This window comes from Typopeltis vanoorti, chromosome 20 (assembly GCF_054136105.1).
Source record: "Typopeltis vanoorti isolate ZY-2024b chromosome 20, IOZ_Tvanoo_1.0, whole genome shotgun sequence".
Lineage (NCBI taxonomy): Eukaryota > Metazoa > Arthropoda > Arachnida > Uropygi > Thelyphonidae > Typopeltis > Typopeltis vanoorti.
The window spans coordinates 105,451,190-105,464,509 of NC_143568.1; the positions used below are offsets into that span (position 1 = coordinate 105,451,190).

At 35.9% G+C, this 13,320-nt stretch overlaps 1 protein-coding gene across 1 annotated transcript in view; it reads left to right on the top strand.

The window, feature by feature from the left end:
• The first annotated feature begins 4,528 nt into the window (after positions 1-4,528).
• Positions 4,529-13,320, top strand: part of LOC150095749 (cytochrome P450 3A9-like) — a 37,584-nt gene continuing 28,792 nt past the window's right edge. Inside the window, exons 1-2 of the mRNA XM_090410273.1 lie at positions 4,529-4,643; positions 12,873-12,969. Of these exons, the coding sequence (XP_090266399.1) occupies positions 4,570-4,643; positions 12,873-12,969 (171 nt within the window). The 5' untranslated portion in view covers positions 4,529-4,569. The remainder of the gene's footprint in view (positions 4,644-12,872; positions 12,970-13,320) is intronic.

Genomic DNA, 13,320 nt, shown 5'->3' on the forward strand with positions numbered 1-13,320 from the left:
TGGTCAATGTCCAATAACTGCATCCAAGCGATGAATAATAGAATGATATCTACTTTGTAGCTCTATTAACCTTTCTTTATAATAAATAGCAGATAAACCAATATAAAACAGAGCGGTACAAAAGTCACGAACGGTTTTAAAATATGAATAACGTTTTTGATTGTTAATTTTTTCATTTTAGAGTTTTTCAGGTATTCTAAGGAACATTTTGGAAATTAACCATGGTAACGTTCACAACCAAACAACGAACGAAAAGGTTCAATTTTATTTTGAAAATCAGCATTCAATTGTCTTCTATATTTTATCGACTATATTCGATATTCGTGAAGATTTGCAATGACTTGGCCATCACGTTCTCCAGATCTGACGGTTCCCAAATTCTTCCTATGGTGCTACCTGAAGGAAATGGGGTATGTGAACAAGCCCCAGACAATCCAACTGAAGGAGAACATTCGTGCAGAAATTAGGACGCTGTAGCCAGACACATTAACAGCTGTCGTGAAACACGCCGTAGAAAGGGCCCGTGTTTTTGTGAAGCCGAAAATGGAAGACATTTCATAACTAATAAAAAAATCACTGGGTTCTGTACTTCATTATATTAAAAAACAATAAAGATAATTAATAAATAAAGAAATGATAAAACGTTTGAACCCATTAGTGACATACGGCCACCCTGTAGAACAATTTTTCAGCGGAAACACCTGCTAATAAAAAGCTTTGTACAAGGCGCAATTATAACACGTATTGTTCATCTTATAATTCTGTTTTGCTTCTGTCAATCCTCTTTCGGAGATTGCTAAGAAGCAAGAATTTGTGACTAAACAAAACAGAATAAATTAACACAAAACAATTTCTGTTTTCAGCGATTTACCATGCTCATACCAAAATAAGCTCTCTGATTCGCTGCGATGTCCTAAAATGGCAAACATTAGGTGTCACGTGTGAGAAGATTTCTGATACTGAATTTTCTTTGATATATATTTGATTTCTATTGTTTCTTGAAATGCATTACCAGCGTAGACTGCACACGTGTACATAGCTCATTTTAATGCAAAATGAAATTCTTTCAGACTCGAGAGATTAGCCGATGATGATTACGTGTTGGGAGACACAGGGATAACCATCCCTAAAGAAATGCTTATAACGATTCCAACAGTAGCTATGCACCGTGATCCAGAGCACTATCCAGATCCAGAGAAATTTCAACCAGAACGGTGAATCTGCTGGACTTTATTCTTCTTATTAATCATTGTTGATTGTTAAACCCAAGAAGCGTAGTTTAGATTTATTCCAGGCTTAACTTAAATAAACATGGAGTTTTTTTAAATAATTGGAATCTGTAGTGTAATTCATATTCCAGGTTTCTACCCGAGTACAACAAAGGCCGTCATCCGTATGCGTATCTACCATTCGGTGCAGGCCCACGAAATTGCACATTGCGATGAGATTTGCATTGATAGATGTTAAGCTGTGTCTAGTGAAGGTGTTTTGCCATTTTAGGTTTCATGTTTGTCCTCCGACAAAGGTAAGTCTGAGGTCCTCTTGCCGCTATTTCCTTGTATATTATTGTTAACACAATACAGACACACCACAATTTATTATTATAATTCTCATCAGATTCCTCCAACGTATCAGAGAATCATTGAGGGAGGCCATACGTAACCCACACCAGCTCATACCTTGCCGTGAATCTATTCACACCACCTACACTCACCATTCCCAGTCTACGGTTTCGAAACAGTTTATGATATGGTTTGAAACATGTTTAATAAATCAATCATAACAGTCTCATTCCTGATGGATTGTTTAAAAATGCTCTAGTTCGTGCATTTGTTTATAGCTCAGTAGTAGTAATGGTCTTAGACCAGCAATCTCTGATTGGACACCAGTGGAGATTGAACTACCCACTGACTCTCCAGAAACGTTAGTGCTAAAACGACCTCTCCTATTCCCTATGGGGAATTAAAAAGGTTAGCGGATTATTTATTTATTTATGTAAATAATAACTGATCATGCTATCTTTAGCATGACCTATGATTGTCTCATCATCCTTTCCTCTTAACTTCTGATGATATTTAAAATTTCTGTTCTTGAACTAAATGAAGCCTTTCATATTTCCTATCACAAACACATCACATCCATGGGGTGTTTGCTCTCCTAGAATATTGATGCCCTTGATCACTCAGAAAAAGTAGTAACATTGTATAAATATTGCAATGTGCTTAACTTGAGAATACTGTTTTCACATTTGAAATCTTGCACGAGAAAACTCCCTTAAATTGTTTGATATTAAAGAAGCCGACGACTAATAATTAGATAACCCTTTTTCTTGTAAAGGACTGCTTTAATCACTTTCTCATGAGTATTATGCATGTTCAATAGGTATTTCGAACTGTTTCCCAGCATTCCTTAATTCACCTCTAGGCATGAAAATTTTAATCAGTTACTTTGGGCCACCTTCGTCTATTTCTTCACCAATGCCAACTTGTATCACTTGTTTTCCTTCAGCTACAAATAAATCGGTTTATTGTTTTCTTTAATCACTTCCTCCTATATGGCACCGATGAGTCACAGTTTTTTTCAAGCTGTCCTGGGGATCTGAAAATGCATCTTTATCATTCCATATATATACGAACATAACAGCCTGAACTATAAGCGTGATGTGCCTATAATATCTAATCAATTAAGTTAACATGTTGTATTGTAAATTTATTATTTATATTAAAAATTGCAATGTGTTTTTTTTTTAATATGGAAAACCAGTTTTTGATGTTTCTTTTTATCTACAGATTGCAGTTGAATTATTCGTCAACCCCCAAGTATTGGTTCCAAAAAACATTATTCTTGAAGTGGAAGTCAGAAAAGATATCAAACAGTGAAATAGTTGAACAGGAAACACTCATAAAAATGAATATTTTAGTTTATTTATCTATATATATCACATAATTCAAATGTGACTGAATTTGGTGTCAAATATTTCAGAAAGAAAAAATAAATAATTTACTTTAGTTTATTCAGATGGTTCTTATATTTTATCTCCTCTTCATTACTATTGTTCAGGTTATCGACATGTGCAGGTTAAACACACAGAAGATATTGAGATATAATAAAATTTATTTATTATTTTCTCCCACACAAAAAAGGTTGAAAACCTATGGTACTCTTGAACAGTGGGCGACCTAAGAATTATTCGATTTTTATTAATAAAAATTAAATATAATTTTAATTTAATTTTATTTATTTAAATATAAAAATAAAAAATCAGCTAACGCCTTTTTATTCCCGTATACGGGGGAGTAGGCGAGGCCATTTAGCCCTATCTAACTTTTGGAGACTGAGTGGGCAATTCAATCTCCACTGGTACCAATCAGAGATAGATGGCCCAAGGCTATCACTAATTAAGCGGCACGCAGTGAAGACAAGTGCCTTCTCAACAAGTGCCGCCATCTTGTGGTCACTAACCCTAACACAATATATTTAATGTCTGAAATAGTGTGGGTTCTACGGTCGATTTTCTTGAGTTTACGGGACGTAAAACCCGAGTTTCCGGGAAAAACAAAACCCGCTTGCTCATGGCAGAGATCGACTAATTCGGGAACCGGTCGAAAAAAGGCTTAGAAAAATTTCCTGTAGTCTCCAACTACATTCGAAACACCAAGTCTTCATTCGTGCGGTCAAGCGCCGTGGTATGCAAATGTCACACCCACTGAACTACACAGACTAATATATAATTTATATTAAATATAATTTGATTTAAAAATTAACTAGACGATAAAATTAATTTCCTAATCAGAAATACTCATGCCAACAGTTGGATTTCAGTGCAGCCTGATGGTTGGAGTCAGTTATTTTAAGTAATCCTCTCGCCAGAAGGGCATTTCTAGCTACCTTTTACAATTTCTGTATTATTATTATTTTTTTTCTCCCGCTAGATGGCACACATAATCTTTACAGAGTAATTCTACATCTTAAAAAAATGTATATATATAATTTAGAATGTGGCGGAGTGTTTTTCATTTCTTTTGTTATGTGCATCTTATGTGCAGATGACGTATTAAATTAATGATTTTGCCGATTGGATAGATTTCAAAAGAATTACAAGAAACACAAGAAAGCTCACTGAAGAATTCAGTTAATAAAAATTGAAAAATGAAAATAGTATCCATTGAAATGCAGATGCCATAACAGTTAATGTTCTGAAACAATACATTTTTAAATTATGCATACTAAACAAAGTTAATATTTTATGATATACGACTTCAAGACGTATAGCACTATGGAAATAACCTCTGCTTCCATTGACAATGCTCTGGTAGTCTCCCCCCTACCCAACATTCTATTTTAATGATTTGCAAAAGGGAGAAGCCGTAAGTTTGACCTCTACTCACTGATTACATATGACGCACATTGATAACAATGATCACGGGACAAGATAAGCAGTCTGTAAATTGATATCCTCGTCGTTAATTAAAAAAACAAGAAGCAAAATCGACCTTCAGATTTTAGAGCTGAGTGCTGAGTTATTTTTATTACAGGATATCTGGCGAGCTGTGCGGAACACCTTTAAAAATGGAACTGTTTGATATCGTCAGCATCCCCAACTGGCTATTGTGTGTATTGGCTATTTTAGTGACGTTATGCTGGTAAGAAAGCGAAATTTTTCTGCTGTTCAGTTTTTATCAATTAAATGAATGTTACACGTAAATGGATTTTTATTAAATAACCTTCAATGAAATAACAATATAAAGAACCAAACTTCATATGCTGCCCCAATGAGAACTTTGTGGATCTTATACTCCATACGCGGCGATAACAATGCCCGATATTAAAGTAGTCATACGCTGAAAGAAAAAAAGTAATCTAATTATTATTATTATTATTCGTGACACCTCCAAGGAGTCTGAAGACTCATCGCGGAAGGACACCTACTGTACAACACTCCGTCTCTAGCTACACAGAACCTCTACAACTAATCACATACATCAACGCCATCTACTGCCCATAATCACCACCATCACAGCTAGTATTATATACTTCTTCATTTTCGCATAAGCCATACATCGGCTTCGAAACATGCGAACAAAATAACAAATAAACTGCTAATACAAGATGACCAAAATTAAAGTATTTTGATAATCTATCAAAATAATTTTGATCTGTGGCCTTGTACGCCACCCAGTGGTCGAAATGCTACGAAACACTTTGCAGGAATACATTGTGCGTCATGCGGAAGCGATATCAGCAGGAAGTAGTTCCAAAATTCACTACCAGGGGAGCTGTATGATGTACCGAATGGAGATGTAGTAATTTTGCAGTGTGTGTGTAAGGTGAATACCGATACTAGCATAAATAACACCTTTTTTATTTATGCCATTATGCATTCACGGGCTGTACTGTGCAGCCCTCCACGACATGCCACAAATTGCCTTCTTTGCATAGTATGTTCAACGACAGAACGCAGTTAGTCAGGATTGATGTTGGAAGTTTTTTCAACTTCGTTAGACTACAAATTTAGTTTAATCCTTTCTCCAAGTGTAAGCAAGCAAAGTTTGCACTTGAAGTATCTTCAGGACTGAGGTAACTCGTGGTAAAGATGGACCAAGCTCTCATCACGCTTTGTCTTAGTATCTCCCATAATGCAAAGCACATCTCCTTGCAGACATGTATAATACTATGCATTAAGGGAAGTGTCATTACCCAGACCGGTTTCAAACTTTATTGAGGTCTCTTCAGTGGGAGCCAGACCCAGAGATGGTGATACTAAAGCAGAAGTAATGGAGAAGTCATATTTAACTATACGAGTTGCCAAAAGCTCTGTACTTTTCCTCCCTTTGGTAGAACACTCTTGAATATGGAACTGTTTGATTTGGTCAGCTTCCTAACTGGGTTTTGTGTGTAGCAGCTATCTTGATGACACTGTATTGGTAAGAAGTCCAAATTTTTCTGTTGTTTAGTTTTTACAGATTAATTAAATCAGTGGTGTCTGCCTTACGTAAACGTAAGGCAGGCTAATAATTTTAATACTTCCCAAGCAGAAAGTGCAGCAAAACAGCATTTTGAATTTTGTGAATTATTTCAAGATCTACAATATTTTATTATCTGAAATGGAGTGGATCCAACGGTTGATGAAAAATCTGAGTTTTCGAGATTTACAGAAAAAAAAAAAAACACTGCCTTGCCTATACCAGAGATGTGTTAGACTTGAGAACCACAAGATGACGGCACTTGTTTTCCATCTGTTCACCAGATGCCGCTTAAAATTAGTGAAAGTCTTTGACCAGCTATCTCTAATTGGCTACCGGTAGAGTTTGAAATGCCCACTCGGTTTTCAAAATCTAAACAGGGCTAAAGTAGCCTCGCCTACTTCCTATAATGGGAATAAAATATGTTAATTAATATATATATAATGTTCATATTTTATAACAATGTTACAGCCAAGTTGGATAAAGGAAATGGATACACTATGATAATGTTAGATTTTTCTAAGGCATTTGATAGGATACCACACGATAGGCTGTTGTGTAAACTGGAGAATGTGGGATTGGAACGTAATCTATTGACTTGGATCAGGGGATGGTTGACAGACATATATCAAAAAGTGGTATACAGTTGGTGTGAATCTGCCATATTTAAGGTAACCAGTGGTGTACCTCAGAGTTCAGTCCTTGGGCCATTATTGTTCAATCAATACATTAATGATATCAAGCAAGGTCTATCATCAGATTTGCAATTGTTTGCTGATAATGCGAAGATAGGTAGGGCAATCAGGGATGCTACTGATATTCAGCAATTACAAAATGATTTGAATAGACTGGAAATCTGGGCAAACGAAAATGGCTGTCAGTTTAATGTTAGTAAGTGTAAAGGTATGCACTTTGGCGTGATTAGAGTTCCAACGACACATTATATTAGCGGGGTTATGCTACAAGAAACTGAGGAGGCAAGGGATCAAGGGTGTATTGGTGGATAAGAATTTAAAGTTCAAAGGTCACATAGCAAATGTTACAAATACAACTCAGAGGATAATTGCTATGTTGAAGCGAACCTTTACATGTAAGGATAAGGAAATAATTTTGCCTCTTTATGAGCCTTTGATAAGACCACGCTTGGATTACTGTGCGCAGATTTGGTCTCCCGGGTTCCAAGGGGATAACGAAGCTGTGGAAAGGGTGCAAAGATGAGTTATGAAGATTATATCCGGATTATGGGATTCAGATTATGAGAACAGATTGTGAGTATGTGGATTACAGACTCTGGTTAACAGGAGAAAGAAAGACGATATGATAGAGGTCTATAATCTTTTGAATGGGTGTTACAGCATTTCAACTGTTGAAACTTCTCGTTATATGGAACTTGGGGAGAGAACACGGGGGCATCCATGGAAGTTAAATTTATTTGCAGTCAAGAAAGGGGTAAGAGCTAGGTTTTTTCCCAGAGAGCAGTGAGTGAGTGGAATAATTCCCTTACGGGTAGTGAGTGCATCTAGGGCGAATGAATTCAAGGGTAGGTAGGATAGCTGGGTTCGGTAATTTATAACCTCCTCGATGAGTCCTTGACTCCCTGAAGGTCTCAGATAATAAATTTTTTTTTTAACATTTTTTAACATTTTATTATTTTTCAGATAAATTATATACATTATATGAAGATAATTATGCATAACAAATACTTTCTCGTAGATAAAGTTTTTTTAAATAATAATAATAACAATAACTTTTTACAACATATATTATTATAATATTCATAATGATGATTATTACAGATGTTTCTTTGCAATTTTACACTCTATATATACAATATCAATGGATATAATCCCTATATATTGCATACTTTTGCTACAGTTATTACATACATTACATGCATTTGGTTACATATGATACATTACGTACATTTGTTTACATATAATACATACATTACATACTTCGGATTACATGTGATACGTACATTACATGCACTTGGTTACATATGATACATCTTGGATGAGAACTAATTTCTCTCCTTTCATCCTCGAAGCTTATATGTAAGCTTTTCTGAGAATGACACCAGTTGGTTATTATTTATTGTTTTCTTTTTTTTGTGTTGGGAAGCTACGAAATCTATGATTGAGAAATTCGCGCGCGCGCGCGCACATTAACACACACACACACACACACACACACACACACACACACACACACACACACACACACACACACACACACACACACACACACACACACACACACACACACACACACACACACACACACACACACACACACACACACACACACACACACACACACACACACACACACACACACACACACACACACACACACACAAAGCACGCACGCAGGCACACATACATACAAACACAATAACTTGGAATGTATTGATGCGTTGGAATGATTGAACTGGAAGCCTGAACGAATATATTGTGTTTCATTAAGTTTGTATGGTATTTTGGGTGCGTGTTTCTTGTTCATAGTATGTCGTTAGAGCTCTTTTCAGGCTATTGTAGTTTGTAAGGTTTCTGTATTCAAAAGGTAATTTGTTTATCATGTCTCGGATGTAGAAATTTCGCGTGGCCTTTCCGTAGTGATTATTGTATTTATATGTGATATAATTAGTTGTCTAAGGTCTTGTTATACGGTATGTATTTCTGACTGTCCTGTAGTTGGCATCGAAATAATGTTTTAGCAAGGCTGCATAGTGACATAAATGTTTTGCTGTCAGTATTTTATGTTCTGACATTGCAATGTATATAAGGTCGTTATTTTCTCTTTGTTTCCAAAAAGATCAGTTTTATCATTTTGTACTGTAGCGACATTAATCTATTTAATTTGTAGGGTGCACAGAAAGCATACGTTGTTATAGCGTATCTTAGTATATTTTGGCATAGTGCTTTGTATATACTAGGCGTATGGAAACTATGTCTTTTAACCTGTAGAGTTTGCCAGTTATTGTTCTGAGTTTATTGTGTAGATGTGGCTATTCCAGTTCATATCTGCATCGAAGTAAATTCCAAGGTATCATATCGTTTCAACCTGAGTGATTGTAGTGGTTTTGCTGTTTTTTGTGTTTTTTATGTTGGAAAGTGAATTTTGGGTGGTTATATATTTGTTATCAACTGGTCGAGTCAGTGGATTTCTGAATATCATTAATTTTGTCTTTTCTGAGTTTAGGTGCATGGAGTTTTTCCTGAGTCAGTCTATGATCAGATTTATGTCATGTTGCATATTTGTTTGAGCTATGTTTGTGTTATTATGGATAGATATTATTGCTGTATCGTCCGAGTATTGGAATATCTTACCTTTGAGTGGTAGCTGATTAATATCGTGCGTGTAAATGTTGAATAGGTTTGGGGTACAGCTCCCTGTGGTACTCCACAGGTTACTGTAGCTCTCTGCTTCGGTTTGACCCGATACGTGTGATATGCTTTTTATTTTGAAAGTAGTTTGTAAACCACCTGTGAAGAGGCCCGTCTATTCCAACATGCCTCAGCTTTTCTAACAAGGTTTGATGTGTAAGTGTAGCGAATGCTTTAGTTAGATCAATAAAGACTACCATGGCAATTTTGCTTTTGTCTAAGGAGGTATTAATTACGTCTGTAAAGTCTTCCAAAAGAGATGTTGTTCCCTTATTTTCTGAAAACCATATTGTGTTTTGGGATAATATGAAAGATCTCAGTGTAGGTTGTGAGTTTCTTCAGTATGATCCGCTCCATAATTTGGTGGATAATTGGAAATGTTGCTATGGGTCTGTAATTGCTGATTAAATTTCTTTTTCCATGTTTGTATATGGGTGTTATTATGGCGGTCTTTAGCATAGTTGGTATCTGTCCTGTTTTATATTGTTTATTTATTAATTTTAGTAGGATAGCACTTAAACTAGTTGCATGTTGCTTTATATCTTTAGGTCTGATACCATCAATTCCTGAGCCTTTGCTTGGTTTGATTTGATTTATTGCAGAGAGAAGTTCTGCTTCTTTTATGGTTGGGAAAAAAATTTGTCTGGAGAAACACAAGGATGCAAGACATTATATATGTTTATAGACGTTATATATGTTTAAGGAATATAATTCGTAGAAACATTAGCCTGGTTTTTGGATATAATTAACAAGAAAAGTTTCTAGATCGGAAATAAACCTCCGATTGGAAATACATTGTGCATTAAGAATCTCTTTGTGGAAAATACTAGATCCCCAGAACGTCATGAATGGGATTATTTAAACTGTAAATTTTATTAAAGCACATGGCCTTAATGACGGTACGTTTGTAGTTTCTTTTAGAAACTGAAGCTGAATATAAAGTTATAATTTCACATACACTGGTGTCCAAAATCTAAGGACGAACAATCACCCTGATGATTACAACCGTAAAATCAACTTGTGAAAATTTGTACCACTGACGATTTTGAGTAGAAAGCGGTACACATTTAAATTTTCGAATCGCGCTAAAAGGGGTTACGTGGTAGCACTCAACAGAATAAAAGGAAACAGTCAGCGCTAAACGAACTGTGTTTAAAGGAATCTCTTCTCGTGAAGGAATAAAGTTGCAAAATTGGATGTTCTGTAATGTTTAAAGATATCATATAGACGATTTCACGCGGGGAAGAATTATTGAAAAGCTTGAAGAAAATTGCAGAATTACTGCTACTGCCAGAGAGTTTAGAATATCACATATATTCAGGCTCTTTGCAGCATTTGTAACCAATGGAACATGTTCCAGACATTTGCTAAGAGGTTACCCTCACTCTACCACGGAGTATGAAGACAGATTTTTGGTTATAACAGCAAAAAGTAATCCCCGCACCACGGCAGGACTTGAAAGTCGGCTTCATTCAAGCACAGGTGCGCCGATATCTCGAAAACTGTGACAAGACGTCTGCGACAATAGGCCTATATACAGTGGTGAGGTATAAGGGGCTCGCACGAGCCTTTGTTAAATTTTTCTCAAATTTGCAAGCTCCTTGTTCTTCTTATTTAATAATCTTGTAGAACTAGAAAATACCACCGCGGAATGTATACATGCCACTATAATTGCTACTTTAAATTCATATGGATTTTCTGGTAACTATTTAAAAAATCATCTGATTGCATTTTGTTCTGATGGAGCTAGTGTAATGTTAGGAAACAAATCAGGTGTTGCAATCAAACTTCTACAAAGATTTCCCAACATTGTGATTTGGCATTGCGCTGATCGTTTACACTTAGCATTAGATGATTCGATAAAAAAAACGTTAAAGAAATAAATCATTTTGAAATATTAATGGATAAATTTTATGCTTTTTATCATCAATCACCAAAAAATCAACGAGAATTAAAGACGATTGCAAAAGACCTTGGTGTCGAAATTTTAAAGATCGGCTGTATGTTTGGACCCCGATGGGCAGCTGCAGTTTACGAACGGCTCTTGCTGTGGAGAGAAATTACCCAGCTTTATGAAGCATTTTGCATCGAACGATTAATATAGGGGCTTTTTAAACCGACTTCTCCATTTGGAATTTTTACAAGATCTGGCATTAACGATTATTATCCGACAAGAATTATCATATCTATCAGAAGTCTACTACAAAATCGTAATATAAGTATTATAAGGGCTAAGTTAGTCATTTTTTTTTTTTTTGCTCAACGATGCCAGCCCTTTGTTAAAATTTCCATAGCTCACCACTGCCTATACACCCGAAGGCCTTCAGTCTGCTCGTACACAGCTCATCGTAGAACACGTTTTCAATGGTGATGAATCCATAAAAATTGGACAAACCCCAATGGGATAATGTACTCTTTACAGATAAGAGTCATTTTTGTCTTTCCGCCTATTCTAGACGACACTTGGTCTGGCATGAAAGTGGTACTGCTTACCACCGCGAGAATGTTGAATACGGCGATTCTTAATAAACGCACCGAGCTTCGAGTGCTGGAAAAAGGGACTATGACTAGTGAAGGATATTTCAACGAAGTTCTTCAATGTCATGTGCGATTGTTCCGTGGGTGCTGTAGGCGAAGAATTCATTTTTATGTATGACAATGCCTCACCACATGGTACATGAGCAATGGAGATACTTGTGGACACCGAGGATATTAATCAAATCAAGTGGTCGGCACGCTTCCCGGATCTCAACTCTACGGAACACGTTTGAGACAATAGGGAGACTCACTGGTATTAGGAATTCCTCTCCAGAAAACAAACAGGGCCTTGTCCTTACTCTGAAGGAGGAGTGGGCCAGTTTGCCTAAAGAACTCCTGAATCACTTGGTACTAAGCAAGATAAGACATTGTGAGAGCTGCATCACAGTTCAGGGTGGACATGTTCCATACAGAAATGTTCCTCCGCATAGTTTTCTATAAGCACTGCACATTAATTCCTTAACTATGTCCTTAGGAAATTTATACCTTTTGTTAAAATCTATTGCAATGTAATTTGTACGAAATTTATAACACATTTTTTTGTGTATAGTAATTTATTAGTATGCTGGCAATAAATTTATGTCCACATCTGGATGTAGTCATGAAAATGGTTTTCAGATTACAGCTAAGAATGCTTAGCTTTTGAATTCCAGTGTAATACAGAGAGAGATGAATAACATTTTGTATTGTGGTGCACAATAGTATTAATAACAACGAAATCATATTCACAGGACTAGCTTAAACAAACAGAAAATAAAAAATACGCAATACGTGCAAGTTGCGATGAACAGGACAAAATTTGGCATGGTAGCGTACTGTAGAATAATATTCGATGAATCTCTTTACCATAGTGAAGGTTTGAAAACAAGAATGAGAGCTAATTCCATAAAGATGAAGTTTACGTGTTTATGTATATATACAGAAATGTAGTAATCTATAATATTATGCAATGCTATCTTTCAGTTGTTGTTTTCTGTGTTTAAAGGTACTTGAACACATCGGACGCCTACTGGGAATCAATTGGAATTCCATATATTAAAGGCTATCCTGTAATTGGGTCAACATTGCCGATGTTTCGAAAGGTAAACAATCATTGACTTGTTCGATTAATTGATGTATTTATACACACACATTTGCAGTTCTTAGTCCGATAGACAACATGATAGTCTGTTGTCTATCGGATCTACATATTGTCAATGACAGTGAAAAGAATCACCTACCACTGAGTAGTTTAGTTTATTTCATTTTTGGCGTAAAATAAACAATCAGAAGAAATAAACAAAATTTCTTCACTGTCATTGACAATATGTAGATCCGATAGACAACAGACTATCATAGTCTAACATTAACCCTGGTTGTAATTATTTTTATTTTAGTTCCAAACCACTCAACCTCTAGGGTTGGAAGAGTAAGCAATTTCTTTCTACTTGAGA